At 47.7% G+C, this 17,738-nt stretch overlaps 1 protein-coding gene across 3 annotated transcripts in view; it reads left to right on the plus strand.

Moving 5' to 3' along the window:
• Nucleotides 1-4,217, plus strand: part of GALNT10 (polypeptide N-acetylgalactosaminyltransferase 10) — a 234,020-nt gene extending 229,803 nt beyond the window's left edge. For all 3 annotated transcript variants that reach the window (XM_047772930.1, XM_047773009.1, XM_047772839.1), the window contains exon 12: nt 365-4,217. In XM_047772930.1, coding sequence (XP_047628886.1) covers nt 365-523 — 159 coding nt within the window. In that variant the 3' untranslated portion in view covers nt 524-4,217. The remainder of the gene's footprint in view (nt 1-364) is intronic.
• The last annotated feature ends 13,521 nt before the right edge of the window (nt 4,218-17,738 follow it).

A 17,738-nucleotide genomic window follows, 5' to 3' on the forward strand; every position in this document is an offset into this window, starting at 1 on the left:
CAAGACAAGCCGGAAATCCAGCTTTTTATGTGAAATCTCTAGACTCTTAAATGTTGCTAACCGAGAGCATCTTAAAAACAAACAAACAGTAACCACCATGAGAACCAATGAAATTTGACGGGACACGGGCAGTGATGAGGGTCCAGGCTGGGAAGTGGCATACATGCTGCTGCGCACATCCCAGCAGGCACAGCCCAGGCATCTGGCAAGGGAGGCGGGCCGTGTCCCCTGTGTGCTCAGGAGGAGAGCCCGACAGGAAAACAGGCCTCCCCGGCCCCCACCCCCACCTGCCCCATGTTGCTGTTACTGCTGCTATTTTTCACCTCCCCAGTGCTGGACAGCCAACAGCCTCCCTGTTTTTCAGGACCAGACCATGTACCACCCCGTCAGCGGCAGCTGCATGGACTGCAGTGAAAGTGACCACAGGATCTTCATGAACACCTGCAACCCCTCCTCTCCCACCCAGCAGTGGCTGTTTGAACACGTCAACTCAACGGTCTTGGAAAAATTCAACAGCAGCTGAGCTCTCACGTTCCCGTGGCGGGCCTGGCAGGGTCCTCTCTGGCGCTCACCACAGCCTCCACCTCCCAAGGGGGGCAGAGCTTCTGCAAGCCCCGTCACGTAAAAGGTGCTGGCCACCCAGGTCAGGGCAGAGAGGGCTCTTGCGGCTGGGCCAGCTGTCCGCCTGGTCCTGAAGGCCCTGAGTGGCGATGGGATGGACAGCAGACCCCACCAGAGGCTCCACCTGAGCAGAGCCTGCTCCAGCCCTGATGGCACCATGGAAATCCAGGACAGCCTTTTCAGCATGGTCACCACGTTCCCTTGGGACACTTTGCAGGAAGAATGCCAGGGCAGCCCCAAAAAAGTCCTCCTCCAGGGCTGCCCAGCCTCAGGTGGCTGGGACGTGTCGGCCCTGTCAGAAGAGAGGCAGTCCTATCTGCAGGGGGGCAGCTCTTAGCGCTGGCACCCTTCATCTACATCAGAAAGGAAGACGTCTTTCTCGGGGCTGATGGTTTTAGTTTTTGCCTGGCTTGGGGTAACTGTGATTACTGCCCAGCGTCTCTTCTCTGTCACAGTCCCAGGAGATGCAGTCAGAGGCCATATTGGGGCTTCTGGGTGTTCAGTACTGAACACTGACCAAATGCCAGGCCTGGGTTTGGAAAGGGGGCTGCAAGTCATTCCTTTGCTGCCACGGACATGCCGATGTCTGCCCTTGCTCCCAGGGTACTTAAAGCTCCCGCGTTAGTGCCTTCCAGGCACAGGGACAGCCCTGCCCGCAGGTTTTCAGGGCTGTGTTTGGGCCTGTGGCACAGCCTAGTAGAAATTCTGGCTGAATCTCCCTCATCAGTGCTTCCATCTCTCTGTCTCTCTCCCTCTCTCCCTCTCCCCCGCCCCCTCTCTCTCCCCACCTCAAGAGAGGAACAGAGATGTGAGGTGCTCATCTCACAAAGTCCAGAGGCCCCGGGGTGGACATGGACAGGATGCCCAGCTTCTGACTCATCATGGGTCTGGTTCTCGCAGGGAGCTCTAGAATTTTTAAGGAACTCTGTCATTTGACCACAAGTTAGAATGCCACATAGGATGCTGGCATTCTAGCATCTGATACGGATTCCTATAGTGCATAAAGGCATCCCCCAGCCTAGAGACAGTCTGTGAAATCCAGGCTTGGTGGTGTTGGAGGAGGGGGGACCCGTGTCCATCAGCTCTTACCAGGGGCTTCAGTGTGACACAGTCCTCAGCCCAGAGGGAGCTCTGCCACCTCCCACCACGGTCACAGCTGCAGTGGAGAACAGGCCCCAGTGTCCCACAAATAGAGGTGCACCCAGCTCCTTGTTGGTCCTTTGTGTTTACCTTTCACTTTGTTAATCATGTGTCAGACTCCCAGGGGACTCCCAAACTAATAGGAAGCGTTTCTGTAACCAGCCTGCCACCCACTGATTCAGAAATGGAAATCACAGTCTATGGTGCATGGCTTCCGCCAGCTATAGCCCAGGAAGTCCTTGAACTCAGTATTCCAATTAGAGCTGAGCCTCTTGATTGGGTCATTTACCAGTGAAATAACTTGAGACATAAATCTGGGAGCGGAGCCGGCAAAACATCACTTCCATTTCTGCCTCGGCACAAGCCCTGCTCTGGCCACCTGTCCACAGGAGAGATGGCCCTGCGCTCGCAAAGCTGGCCTATCCATCCCTAGTATCTTTTCCAAGTGGGAACTCTATCTTCAGAAGTGGCCTCTGTAAGACAGAGTCAGAAGATGAGGCCTCTTCCAGAATTTAGGATAACAAGGGTGTTGCAGCCTGGGAGAGTTGTGTTAGGGTTCATCATCAGAGGGCAATGCAGCATCATTAAAAACTGTGCCTTTTAAAAAGAAAAAATGCAAATGTACAGCCAATCCCTAAACTTGAATCATTTCCTAGTGCCTTGCTAGACAAAATAAAGGGGCAGGGGGAGGGGAAGCACTTTGGGTGGAGTGTGCAGTTCCTGTTGGGTGAGTGCGTGTTCGTTAAAGTCTAATTTCAAGCAGGACACCTTGGGCCTAAAGCAGGATCTGAGACAGTAGTGCCCCCCAAGAGCCAGAGGCCAGAAGTTACTCCATTTAATTTAGTGCGTGTAACGCCCCAAATTAAAGGACAACTGAATGGCTCGTTTAATCCAGGGCCAACAAGGGCCTGAGCCGCCCCTGGGAGAGGGCCCTGTTTGACATCCCAGCCCCCAGGTGGAGTGTGGAACACTGGCTACGTTTCCAGATTGTCCCACTCCAGGCAGGGGACCGCGTTCTCCAAAAGACCAGGACGCGTGTGGGAAGCAGGAGCAGCAGCAGGCCGTCCTCAGCAGCCCTCCTTTCCTCCTTGGGTTATCCTGGGTCTGCTTTTGCACCCCCACCAAGGAATGGGCGGCTCCTTGAGCACTCTGGCGTCTGTAACTGCTGAGCCCACATCCGCAGGTGCAGAGACTCCACGTAGCCTGTCATCAGGGAAGGACCAGAGAAGCTCATTCCTTCACTGACCAGCTGAGGGCACATCCTCACCACGCATTGCTTTGTCTTCATTTTGGAAAACCGCCTGTCTCCAGGAACCTGTGGAGGTGCGTCAGTCTCGTAACAGGTGACCCTGTGGCCCCCTTTTCCTCCAAAGCCTTTCTCCTGAGCATGAGGTCACCAAACAGGGTGTGGCCAGGAAGTATGATCCCTGTGTGGCTCACCCACAGCCTTTCCAAAGGGGAACCCCGCCAACACTTCAGAATGCAGAGAGCATCTTTGCCGTAAGTACACTTGTTAAGTGTGCAGGCCCGAAAGTGAAAAGCTATTCCACCCGGTGCCTCCAGTTGGGGCCTTCACCTTTTAAAAGAACCCAGGAACCATCCACTCCCCAGTTGTGGAAGAAATAGCTCAGAGGCAGAAGGGAGCACATCCGTGGAAGCGATCTGATGGGGAATGCGACCTTAGGACTGGGGGAGAAAGAGCATTCTTGTCAGAGATGTAACATATGGATTCCCCAAGTCCACCTTGTGTTCGCTTTTCTGACCTCCTGCCTGTTGAGTTTCTTTTCCTCCTTAAGGAAGAGGTGATATCCTTGAAGACGGTTCCATGTTTCTTTCTGTGCATCTCCATTTTTCTAGACTCTGATGAAAGATTCAAAAGGATGGCCAAGCACTTTACAGTACCTGAGGATTCTGGACTCCTTGCTTCAAGGATCCCTCGTTTGTACAGATTGGGCAGTCTTTTATAATTCTTAGGAGACAGCGCATTTTTAATTAAGTTTTCCGAAGATGTCTAAGTGTGAGGGGGGGCACAGAGTGAGTTCTGTTCTGGAATTCATTTCTGCTTTCAGCTGATGCTTTTTTTGTGTGAAAATCCAAGTGATGCTTTAGTTCAAACTTGATCTGGAGCCAAGGCCTGCGGTCATCTCTGGGGTGGGAGTGGGACCTACATTCCAAGCGATAAGCTCCTCTTAACATCCGCTCCCAAAATGGCTTTGATTCCACCGTTCCAGCCAACAGGGTCGGGTTCTCGGTCTGTTAGGGGCTTAAAGGTACATCTCAAAGGGATTCCAGGCAGGGAATGTTTGAGACGTCAAATTTGGGGTTCCTCACAGAAAGCTCGAGTCGGCCAGCCCCTCATCTCCTGCCTGAAAAAGTGAGCCTTTGTGAAGACCTGACTCCCCATGTACAACTGTGACGATGACTGTCGTTGAGTAAATCTCCAGACTTTTCTCTAACGTGGTCTCTGGCTAATTCCTTGTCCTGCGCCGTTCTCCATGCCATCACTCCCTGGGGGTTCATCGAGCACCTCCTCTTCACCCGGCACCCTTTGCTGGGTCCTGAATAAATTCCCGACAGCCGCCATTCCTGAGAGGAGGGCAGACCTAAAACCACTAACCACGATGATTTCAGATGTGAACAGGGCTGTGAAGGATATAAAACAAGTTATTTTAGAGACTGGGGTGGAGACTCACATGAGGTAGGATAGTCAGGGATGCCTCTGTGTGAGAGGCATGGTGTGAGGGGAGAGTATGAGCCAAGAGGCAGAGTGGGGGAGGAGTGTTCTGAGCAAAGAGAACAGCCAGTGCCAAGGCCCTGAGGCAGGAAGGAGTTCCTGGGTTGGAGGCACAAAAGGAGGTGAGCTCACAGACTTAGTGGGGTAGCCCACAAAGGACCTTACAGACACGGAGGCTTTCATCGGCAATATGAAACTAGCTTAGCTCCTTTCTGCCTTTGCTTTTTAGGGCCACACCCCACAGCATATGGAGGTTCCCAGGCTAGGGATCAAATTGGAGTTGTGGCTGCCGGCCTACACCACAGCCCTAGCAACACAGGATCCAAGCCTCATCTACAACCTATACCACAGCCACGGCAACGCCGGATTCAAGCCACATCTGTGACATATGCTGCAGCTTGTGGAGACGCTGGATTCTTAGCCCACTGAGCAAGGGCAGGGATCAAACCCACATCCTCATGGATACTAGTCAGATTTGTTTCTTCTGTGCCTCAATGGGAACTCCGAGCTTAGCTCTTTTTTTTTTTTTTTTGTCTTTTTGCCATTTCTTGGGCCGCTTCCGCGGCATATGGAGGTTCCCAGGCTAGGAGTCTAATCGGAGCTGTAGCTGCCAGCCTACGCCAGAGCCACAGCAACTCGGGATCTGAGCCACGTCTGCAACCTACACCACAGCTCACAGCAACGCCAGATCGTTAACCCACTGAGCAAGGGCAGGGATCGAACCCGCAACCTCGTGGTTCCTAGTCAGATTTGTTAACCACTGTGCCACAACGGGAACTCCTTAGCTGATTTCTTATGCTCACCCGTGAGCTGCAAGTGCCTGCTTCACCAAAGCATCGTGATGCTTTGGAATATTAATTAGATTATATAACACCATGCGGTGGAAAGAACACTGACTGTCCTGGCTTTGCAACAAATTCAGTGAGATCTTATGCAAATTCCCCCCCCCCCATCTAGGTCTCAGCGTTGCACAGTGAAATAAGTTTTTCAAGGATGCTTCCTGCTCCACTGGTCTATGGTCAATCTCCGTGTGGAGCTGCAGGTGACCAAGAACGCAAGCTATCCACCGGTGCTGTCGCTCAGGGCCCACCAGAGGGTGCTGTGGACCGTGGCTTGAAGAAGGCCGATTACCAGAATGAGGGATCGCCGCGCTGAGGCAGGTTTGAATTATGGAACAAGAGAGTAGATATTTTGCAACTAAGGTTTTTTTTTTTGTTTGAAAAATCTCTTATCTATCCATGAGTTCTAAAAGTTTGAATGGTTTCTTTAAAGATTTTACTAAGGGAGTTCCCATCATGGCTCAGTGGTTAACAAACCTGACTAGTATCCATGAGGACTCGGGTTCAATCCATGCCCTCACTCAGTGGGCTAAGGATCCAGCATTGCTTTGATCTGTGGTGTAGGTTGCAGATACGGCTCAGATCCCATGTTGCTGTGGCTGTGGCGTAGGCCAGTGGCTACAGCTCCAATTCAACCCCTAGCCTGGGAATCTCCATATGCGGTGGGCGTGGGCCTCAAAAGACAGGGGGAAAAAAATATTTTACTAGGAGAAAAAGGGGGGAGAGGAGAACATTCCAGGTGTAGGGCGGCATGGGCAAAGCCCCTGGGAAAGCTTGCAGGTGGAAAGGTCAGCAAGGCTGGAGCAGAACAGGAGAGAAGGAAAGGGCAGGCTGAAGCCAGACCCCACAGGGCCTCTGGTCTTGATTTTAAGGATTTTAAACTGGGCAGAGTGAGAGTGTCAGTTGTGCCCTTCACTGACATCTGGAGCCAGGAATGACCTGCTCAAGGTGCTGGGTACCTACAAGGCACCCAGGGCCTGCAGAGGGAGAAACAAATCCAGGACAGCCAGCCCTTGGGTGCCTCCTCCAAGTCACTGACCAGGGAAAAGGGTTCTTCTTCCCTGGAGTAGGTGGGGAGACAGGGAGGAAGATCATGTTTCCTATCCATTTTAGCTCCTCGTCCTCCCAAGGCTGCAAGCAAGAGGAAGGCCCACGGTAAACAAAGCCCTTGTCCAGACACAGTGGGAGCTCCACAGTGGGGTGGGCACACTTACTGGGAAACAGATGCAGAGAATCTGGCAATTTGCTCAAAGGTTTGCATTCTCCTTTTCTTGCTGTTTGGCTGGGGTTGGGGATTTGGGGCTCCTGGCACTTAGTAAGGGCTCAATAAGTGTTTGATGAATGGGGAGTTCCCTGTGTGGCTCAGCGGTTAACGAACCCAGCTAGGATCCATGAGGATTCGGAGTCAATCCCTGACCTTGATCAGTGGGTTAAGGATCTGGCATTGCTGTGAGATGTGGCGTAGGTTGCAGATGAAGCTCGGGTCCTGAGTTGCTGTGGTTGTGGCATAGCTCCGATTCAACCCCTAGCCTGGGAACTTCCATATGCCACAGGTACAGCCCTAAAAAGCAGGAAAAGAAAGAGAAAGGAAGGAAGGAAGAAAGAAAGAGTATTTGATGAGTGGACACATGGATGAATAGTGTACTTTCAGATTACACCCCAAGCCTTTTTTTTCCTCTACTCACAGGCTGCAGACCCTATAGTGAGCTCTCCTACATCCATCATAAGCTATATGCCCTTGAGAAAGTCCCTTCCCCACCCTAGGCCTCAGATTCTCCTTACAGCAATGAGAAGACGAACAAATTAGATGGTTGCCTGGAACCTTACACTTCTACAGATCGTGCATCAAGTAGTCTCCAATGGCCTGAGTCTTGTTAACGATTTATTTTCCAAGTTCAGCTGGGGGATGGGAGTGGGACACCCCCCCTCCTCCCCTGGTGTGACTAGTGGTGTCCCCCACCCTCAGGCTTCTGGGCTTTTGTGAAATGGGTCCAGGACTCAGCATCCAAAGCATCCTTCCTGCAGCTGCTCCCAGCTCTGCCAGCGTCTGCCCTCAGGCAGCTGGCTCCTCTTTTGTTCCCCCTTCACTGCCCGTTTTGGCGATACCTGGGGTCCCCATGGGGCTCAGAGTAGCATACAGCTCTTGCCTTCAAGTTTGACGTGATCTGGGGCTGGCAGGGTGACAGCCCTAGGCGCACTTCACACCCACTCTCACTCACACACACAACGCCAGAGAAACAAAAGAACACTGGGTGAGCCCTCAGCGAAAGCAGGTTTCTTAGCAACTTTACAGCCTTTGTTCGTGTGCTCCTTGGAATTGAAGCAGCGTCTGATCTCCTGCCAGCTCCTGCCCGGGGATGAGGAGCAGGGGAGGGCGGGTCTGCCTTTGCTGGAGCTGAGAGCTCAGCTTCCCACCATTGGCCTGTCAGCCAGCCTGGGAGGCAGAGGCCTGAATTCTGGTTTTGTCCTGGTTCTAGGAAAAGTCCTCGCTATGGTGTCTTCACACCTACCTCTGCAGAATTCCGTCAGCAGACACGTGTGTGTAGGCTTGTGGTGGTCCATGCCCTGGGCCCAGAGTGGTTGGTCCTGGCTCTATCCTAGGCCCCGAAAAGACAGCGAATAGGGACAATCTGTGACCTCTAGAGCCTGGTGATGGGAGAACAGACAAGGATCCAGCCAACTGAGAAGAGTCACTTGATTTCCACTGCATCGCCTGCAGGCTGCAGCTTGCGCTTCTTTCCAGGTTGCAGCTTTACTCCAGGCCTTTAGAATGAAACCCAAACTTCTTAGCCAGGTCCACAAGGTCCTTTGGAGCTGGCCCCTGCCTGTTTCTCCATCATGTCCCAACAGGGCTCAGGTACCCACGGAGGCCGAGGCTTTCCTGCCTCCAGATCCCACTGGTCCTTCTGCTGGGAATGTTCTCCACCTGCTCGGCAGCTTCTTTTCACCTTTGGGTCTCAGCTCAACTGTCAACTCCTCCAAGAGGCTTCTCTCTCAAGAACAGGCTCACCCACATCATTCTCGGCACCTCTGTAGCTCCTCTTCTGGCACTCATCCTGATACATATCCATCCTTGTAATTCACGGTGGTTTGTTCTATAAAGTCACCGCGGACACTGAGTGAGCGAATACAGAACTCTCACTCCGAGGGGAAACACAGGGTCAGGTCCTGGCCAGCCTCTGGTCACAACGTTTTCGCCAAGCAGTCAGTACAGAACCTTGCTTTCTGTGCACCTCATTTGTTATAGATCATTAACACTGAACTCCCGGCCCACCACGCGGGAACTCACGCCTCAGGGAAACTTAGCTAACACATAGATTTTCAGGAACACCACAGTCTTTTTGTGCTTAGGAACATGAGCCATTATGTTCAGCATTATGCTTAGGGGGCATTTTTTAAACCGAAATCACCAACAAAACACACAAAAAATGTAAAAAGTATAGCACAGGGTAAGATGCAAGAAGGACTCCCGTTTATAGCACAAGAGCAGAACTGACCTCAGCTGGAAACGTGTGTTGGGTGACTCCAAGTTTTTGCCACTCTGCGCAAGTGAACTCAAAAGCGCTGCAAGTCTCGGTTTTGAGGTTACAAGTACATTTCAGTGAGTAGGCGAATCTGCAAATATGAAATTAGCGAATGAGGTTTATTTTCCTTATTAATGATTTTATTCCTTCATTCGGTTGTTTGAGGTCGTTCTCCTCCACTTGACTGCATGGGGGTAAGGCTCCCTCTGTGCAGAGCGTCATTTTACCCGCAGCTCCTAGCAGAGCTGATTGGGAATTTGGAAAGTGGTACGCTACTGATGAACCAAACACCTACCTCTGGAATTGTAGTTTTTTGAGATTTATTAATACTCATTTTTTATGTCACCATGAGTTGCATTTTTAGTTGAGGTCAAAATAAAACAGCTTTCCAGGCTTTTTCCTAACCACGCTAATAGAAGATTGATATCTAAATCAAAAGTTGATTTTTTTCGTGGGTGTTAGAATTTTCCAGTGATCCAAATAATTTGTGCTGTCTCTTTATTCTAAGGAATAAACTGAATTATTCCTTAGAAACTGAATTATTCCTCGTCTGGTGAACTAGCCTGAAAGAAAGAGGTTTTTTTTTGCTTTCTCCATGACAGCATGCACAGGCCCCTATTTCCATATAGAAATTCATTTCCGAAAATGTGACTAATGTCAAAAGTCAAATGACAAATATATCGTCAACAGGGCCCATCTGTTCCTAGGTAATAAAACGTGGTATAACACTATGCAATTGTACCTGCATTTTTAGATACAATCTTTGATAATATATATCTAGTCTCTGCTAATATGTCTTCAATTTGATTATTTTCCTTCGCAAATCAAAAAACAGGCTTAAGAACATCCAGTAGAAATAGCAAGACATGGAAACAACATAAGTGTCCATTGACGGATGAATGGATAAAGATGATATAGTTCGTATACACAATGGAATAGTACTCAGCCCTAAAAAAAGAATGAAATAATGCCATTTGCAGCAACAAGGATGGACCTAGAGATTATCATACTAAATGAAGTAAATCAGAAAGATAAAGGCAAATACCATATGTATCACTTACATATGGAATCTAAAATATGGCACAAATTAACTTATCTGTGAAACAGAAAGAGTCACAGACATAGCGAACAGACTCGTGGTTGACAAGTAGGGAGAGAGGAGGTGGAGAAGGGATGGATTGGGAGTTTGGGATTAGCAGATGAAAACTATTACATATAGAATGAATAAACAACAAGGTCCTACTGTATAGTGCAGGGAACTATATTCAATACCCTGTGATAAACCCTAAAGAAAAAGAATATTCTTTAAATGTATATATGTGTGTGTGTGTGTGGTGTATAATTGAATCACTTTGCTGTACAGCAGAAATTAACACACTGTAAATCAACTATACTTCCATTTAAAAAAAAAAAAAAGGAGTTCCCGTCGTGGCGCAGTGGTTAACGAACCCGACTAGGAACCATGAGGTTGCGGGTTCGGTCCCTGCCCTTGCTCAGTGGGTTAACGATCCGGCGTTGCCGTGAGCTGTGGTGTAGGTTGCAGACGCGACTCAGATCCCACGTTGCTGTGGCTCTGGCATAGGCTGGTGGCTGCAGCTCCGATTCGACCCCTAGCCTGGGAACCTCCATATGCTGCGAGAGTGGCCCAAGAAAATGGCAAAAAGACAAAAAAAAAAAAAAGAAGAAGAACATCCAGTAGAGGCTAAAAACTCATCCATTTCAACAGATCCTTTTATTTCTATGTTTATATCAATTAGAAAGAATTAATAGTACACATTCTTCCTTTTTTAAAGAAGTTTACTGAGCTGTATGTAATTCACCCATTTAAAGGATATAATTCAAAGTTCTTAGTATATTCACAAGGTTGGGTAGCTATCATCACTTGCAAATTCCAGAGCACTTTTATACCCTTAGAAAGAAACCTAAAAAAAAAAAAAGAAGAAGAAGAAGAAGCCCTTTACCTATTAATTGTCACTTCCCACTCCAGCCCCTCCAAGCCCCTCAGCCACTGACAACCACTGTCTCTATGGATTTACTTTTCAGGACATTTCAAATCAATAGAATCATAAAGCATATGACCTTTTTTGTTTGGTATTCACTTAGCATAATTTTTTGAGGTTTATCCATATTGTAGCATGTATTAGTACATCTTTTTTTAATAGATGAATCACATTCCAACGTCTGGATATACCACATTTCGTTTATCCATTCATCTCTTGATGGATATTTGGGTTATTTCTATGTTTTGGCTCTTGTGAATAATGCTGCTGTGAACATTCATGTACAGGTTTTTTGTGTAAATGTACGCTTTCCTTTCGCTTGGATATATATTGCTAGGTCACATGGTAATTCTATGTTTAACATTTTGAGGAACGGCTAAACAATTTTTCCAAAGTGGCCTCACCATTTTGCATTCCTACCAGCAAATATTCAGGTTTCCGTTTCCTCAGATCTTCGCCAGTGCTTGCTGTTGCCTGTCTTAGGACTGTAGCCATCCCACTAGGTGTGAAGTAATATCTCATTGTGGTTTTCATTTACATTTCCCTAATGATGAGTGATGTTGAGTATCTTTTCATGTGCTTGTTGGTCATTTGTATAACCTCTTCGAAGAAATGTCTACTCAAACCCTTTGCCCACTTTTTAATTGGCTTTTCTTTTGCTACTGAAACATGAGCTCTTTATATATTCTGTAAACAAGTCCCTTATTAGGCATATGATTTGGCAACATTTTCTCCCATTCTGTGGATTGTTGCTCTCATTTGCTTGATTTGTACATACTTCCCATCACTACTGTTGGTACTTTCATTTTTCCATTCACACGATTTTACAAGATGAGGTTAAGGTGCAATAAAATAATCAAGTACTTTCCCAGTCATTGCTGGGCAGATGGATATGGGGAACACCCATGCGGAAGCTGAACAGTTGGCAGATAGACAGTGCCACCCAGCCACCTTGTCATATGTCTTCCTCCTGAACATGCAGCAACCTGAATTCAGTGGGAAGCTTAGACATGTCAGCACGTAATGTATAAAATAACAACCACCACTTATTGAGCACTTACTATGAGCAAGACATTGTGCTAAGTGCTTAATATTTATCACATTTGATCTTGACAAAAGCCTTTGAGAGAGGTACTCGTATCATCTCTTATAGATGAAGAAAACTGAGGCTCTATAGTTTACATTGTCATTGATTCTACAGCTAATAAAGTGGCAGACCTGGGGTTCAAACCAAGGGCTTCTGAGTAGGGAGCCCTGCTCTTTTTCACAATGCCAAGAAGCATGATAGCTGTCAAGTGCCAGAAATGCAGTCCACAGCCAGAGCCAGAGGAAACCTTCATAGGTCCTCAGTGGAATGAGGAAAATAAGGACCACATTGTGGATTTTTCGTTAAAGCTAAATATATTCCATTTGGATGACAAGTTCCCAGGCTGAGGTCGAATCGGAGCTCCAGCTGTAGGCCTACACCACAGCCACGCTGTATGTGAGCCACTTCTGCAAACTGTACTACAGCTCACAGCAACACCGGGTCCTTAACGCACCAAATGAAGCCAGGGATCAAACCTGCATCCTCTTGGGTCCTAGTCAGGTTTGGTAACGGCTGAGCCATGACGGGAACTTCTGGATGACTGTTCTTTATTCTGAGTCTTCCTACTTTTTGGGTGTTCCTTATTGTCTGCTAACAGTATGAAAAGATGGTATTTTTCTTATTATAAGGGAAATGTAGACACACGGAAAACCATTCAAGTAGGAGAAAGGATTATTAACTTCGAAATCTTTCTCCCTTTCCTCCCTTGACCTGCAGTCTCTACCGTAGAGGCCACCACAATGACTAGTTCCTCGTGTGTCCTCCATGTGTACATGTATGTATGTGTGCATAAAATTCTCTTGAACTACAGATGGAACTTATACTCTACATACTGCTTTCTATCTTTTTCCCCCACTTGATAACTAGCTCAGTGGAGTTCCCTGGTGGCTCAGTAGGTTAAGGATCTGGCCTTGTCATTGATGTAGCTTGGGTTGTTGCTATGGTTTGATCCCTGGCCTGGGAACTTCCATGTGCCACAAGTGCAACCAAATAAATAAGTAAATAAGTAAATATCTTGATATTGTTGAATATATTTAATTTATTGAAAAAGTGTTAACTGAGTCCCTACTCTGGTAGCCACCCACCAGCACTGGAGAATTGTTGTATGCACTGGAGCCACGGCGACAAATAATACAGACATGGTCCCTGCCTTCATGGAGCTTATAATGAAATGGGAGAGACAGTCACACAACAACAACAACAATAATAAAAGAGATGAATTGCATATTGTAATGAATGCTAAAGAAAAGATACTGAATAGAGAACAGAGATGGGCAAGGGGAAACCAGCTGCTCTTAATCAGGGAAGACTTTCTGGGGAGGTGACATTTAAATTTAGACTTGGGTGTTCTTGCAGTGACCCAGCTGAAATGAACCCAACTAGGGGCCATGAGGTTGCAGGTTCTATCCCTGGCCTCGCTCAGTGGGTTAAGGATGTGGCATTGTCATGAGCTGTGGTGTAGGTCACAGATGCGGCTCGGATCCTGCATTGCTTTGGCTGTGGTGTAGGCTGGCAGCTGTAGCTCCTATTTGACCCCTAGCCAGGGAACCTCTATATGCCGAGGATGCAGCCCTAAAAGCAAAAAAAAAAAAAAAAAAATTAAGACTTGAAGGATGGAGCCAGCCATAGAAGAGCAGGAGGAAGAGTATTCCAGGAAGATGGAACTGCCAATTCAAAAACTTCGAGGTAGGAAGGAGCTTGGCTAATTCGAGGAGCTTCAGGAAGAAAGACAGAGTTGAGGCAAGGAGATGGCAAGGGGCACTTTGAGAACACACTGGGAAGCTGGTGCACTGGGAAGCTGGCAAGGGGCCTTAAAGAGGGTGTGGTATGGTCTGCTTTGTGTAGAGGCTCCCTAGAGAAAGAGTGATTTAGGGACCAGGTCAGAGCCAGTGAAACACTTTAGGCAAAAGACGATGCTGGGCTGGAGTGGGCTGCTGGCTGCAGAAAATGAAGCAAAAGGCACAGATTGTAAATATCTACTGGAAATAAAAGAAGGTGCCTCGATGATGGGTTGGCTTGGAGTGGGGTGAGAGGAAGGGAGATCAAGGGTAGTGCAGGGTGCAGTTTATGGATTTGGGAGCCAGAGAAGGTTAACTTGAATGTCTTCTTGGTCTGTGATGCCTCTGGAGCTTTCCAAGCAAAGAGCTGAATGTTGTTATCTGGAGCTCAGAAGAGAGGTCTCAACTAGGATCTGTAAAGTTGGGGGTTATCGACCTGCGATTTTTTTCTTTTGGGCCACACCTGCAGCATGTGGAAGTTCCCTGGCCAGGGATGGACTACTCAGTGACAACACTGAATCCTTAACTGCTAATCCACCAGGGAACTCCTGATGTACAATTTTAAATATCTGGGGATAGGTATAAAGAATGTTATAGTTACTGACTCAAGTTGATCATTTTATTTGTTTATTTTGCCTTTTTTTTTTTTAAGGGCCACACCTGCAGCACATGGACGTTCCCAGGCTAGGGCTCAATTGAGAGCTGTAGCTGCTGGCCTACACCACAGCCACAGCAACACAGGATCCCAGCTGCATCTGCGACCTGAACCACAGCTCACAGGAACACCGAATCCTTAACCCACTGAGCAAGGCCAGGAGGTGAACCCACATCCTCATGGTTACTAGCTGGGTTCATAACCTGCTGAGCCACAACAGGAACTCCAAGTTGCTCATTTTAAAACCTAGCTTTTCTTAAAGGCTTTAGGTTCAGCTTACAAATCTTGCTATTCCATTGCAAATCTAGTAATTTTTCATATAAAGATAAGAATAATCACTTTCACTTGTTCTTTGATTACTATTAAATTAATTCTTAAGTTTAGTAGATTCAGTCCTCAAACATTTAACAGACTTACAGCCTTAATTAATCAGATTTCCTTAGACATTTCAGGCTACAATTACAAATTTAATATGCCTGATTTTTTCAAACACTTTAAATGCCCAACAGGGCAGACTTACACATCTAAACAGCCAGATCTTTCTAAGCACTTAAGCAATGGTTATAAATTAATTACCTAAACTTATAAATGTAGCAAGTCAGATTATCTGGGCCATTTCCAGACTCTTAAATCCTACAGAAAGCAGAACAAAATCACAGAAGCGTCTCTCCTGTATCCATTCCCTCAATATCTGAATATTTATTTATATCTGCTTTCTAAAGTTACAGATTTACTTCCCCAACAAGGGGATCGGAATTTTTTCCCCATATATTGCTACTTGGAACCAATCTATATAATAACATGGGGAAAGCTTATGATAAAACATTCCTTGAAGAAAGACTACAAAATTGTATGTAAAGGATGGTTAAAAGCATGTGTCATTCCCCCCCCCCCCGCCCCCACCAACAAAAAAAATATGTAGAGGCTAGGCATAATTATGAGAGAAACCACACAGTAATTTGAACAGGGAAAGGTTAATATAGAGATTTATTCATCAGAACAGGGGACTACAGTAAGGAGACACTGCCTGCTAAGAAGTAAAGAGAACTCCAGGTTCTCTTGTGGCACAGCAGTTTATGGGTCAAGGGTCACTGCAGTGGATTGGGTCACTGCCCAGTTCTATCGCTGCCCAGAGGGAAAAAGAAGAGAACTCTAAAGAATACAGGAATAACAGTTATAAGGAGCAGACAGAACCCCTGGGGCTGAGAGAGCATCCAAAAAAAAGGCCCCCATCCCCCTCCACAGCCAGAGGGGTAGTGTGGGGGGAGTGGTGCTGAAGAAACTGTGTGTATGTACTGCGGGAGTCTGGTGCTGGATGCAAATGCTGTTTTGAAAAAAATATACGTGGGAAATGGAAGGGCTCTTATCCATACCTCTCAACTTTGATACCAACATCGCACACTGCCTTGTATGGATACCCAGCTGTTTCCTGTGTGCATGTCTCAGCTCCCCTGCTAGAACATATACTCTTTTAAGGCAAGGATTCTATTTCATCTTCCTCCTGTGGCCAAGCCTGAAATGAATGTACACTATTTGCTCAATAATTTACTTTTGAATATATGAACGCTGAGGGAAGAATCCTATTAAACTTGCCTTTTTGCCATTAATTTTTTATTGTATTTTTTCCCTACTGTTAAGGGAAGAAATGCTTGTTGGGGAAAATGCAAAGGTAGAATAAAAAGAGAAGAATATCAATCATATTTCCACCACCCCAAAATAATTACTGTTAGGACTTTGGCGTATTTCTTATGCACAAATAGTCGTTTTTCTTTGTTGTTTTAAACATAGATGTACACACATATGCAAAGTTGTATCCTGCATTTCAAACTTAACATAAAGCATTTCTCCAACTCATCAACTCTTCATTGACGAGTCAATGGTGAATTGTCATATTTAGAACCTGTTCACACTGATGTTGAAGCTACCTTAAAGGTTGAAGGCATCATAAAGGGACTGCAAAATATCTCATTCTGAAGATGTTAGGTTGTTGATTTAACCACTTCCCTTGTGGAACGTTCAGGCATTTACATTTTTTTTCCTGTTATAATTAATCCCATAACGAACATTGTTGTGTTTAAAATTTCCTCCCGCAGGCCAATTTCCTGAAATGGCTATCCCATATGTGAAATTACCAGGCTAGAGGGTACAAATACGTTTAAGGCCAGTGAGGAAAACTGAAGATCACAGGGCATTTGCTTCTCAACATGGAATCTGGTAGCTTCCCCTTTGCTACAAGACACAAACCAGAAGCCTCTTCAGTGCCGCCTAGTACCACCAAAATAGGGACACGTGCTTCCCTAACACTCCCGGTCACATTCCCCTTCACTCTCCTTCCCCCGCACAACCCCCGTCCCCACAAATGCTGCCCAGTCCTGAAAGACTGCAAGATCCTGGGCTAGTCTCCTCGGGCCTTTGGCCCTCACTTGTCCCCAGGCTACCAATGGAGAGGTGGCCTGACTAGGCATGCTAGATTAGAGGCTCTTCCTGCGGCGCTGGGTGTGTGTGACGCCCTGAGCACCGAACCCCATGCGCTGGGGCTCCTCAGGGCGCGGTCACCTCCAGGATAAACCCGGAGGCTTAAAGCCATAGGAGCTACAGTTTACAGAGCTCCAGGGAGGGCCCAAAATACAGCAAGCACTTCCCCTTGCCGAGATTGGCCCATCCTTTCTGCATTTTCCTCCGCAGCTCCTCCTCTTACCGCGGTTCGCCTAGTCCACCCTCTAGACCTTATCTCGACTTCCGATTCTTCCCAGCGGAAGGGTCACCCAAGCCCCTCGGGTTCCCTTCCCCCTCTCCTCTTTCCGAGCAGACCCAGCCAGTCCCTGTCTCCGCAGTGGGCGAGGGTCCGCCACCCACAAGCTTCTGACTATCTTTCAAGACCCGCCATCAGACACCCACCCACCTTCACCTCTTCCGCACGTCTTTCCTTGTATCTGCTCCGATTGTCCCCCTGTCTTTCCCGCCATGGCTGTCCTTCTGTCCTGTTTCACGCACCCTAACTCCTGCAGCTCTGCAGGTCCTCAGGCCCTGGTCCTTCCGTTTTGCCCAGTCTGTCCCTCTCATGACAGTACCTCTCTTCTCTCTAGGTCCCCCCTCACATGCCCTCCGTGTATATGTCCCTCCGTGCCCCCGCCCACGTCTGTACTCTGTCCGCTCCCGAAGTGATCCTCTGTTTCCAGAGTGGGGCCCTCGGTCCAACCGGGACCCTGCTCACCATCCTCCCCGAGCCCGAAGAGTCTACGGCCCGGTTCCCCTCCCTCACCCGGGGAACTCTTCCCTTTTCCACTTTCTCTACTTTGAACCCATCCCAGCAGAGTCCAGGAAGTAGCCAGGCGCCGGGGACTGGCGGTGATGGCGCCC

The sequence above is a fragment of the Phacochoerus africanus genome, chromosome 1 (genome assembly GCF_016906955.1).
Source record: "Phacochoerus africanus isolate WHEZ1 chromosome 1, ROS_Pafr_v1, whole genome shotgun sequence".
Lineage (NCBI taxonomy): Eukaryota > Metazoa > Chordata > Mammalia > Artiodactyla > Suidae > Phacochoerus > Phacochoerus africanus.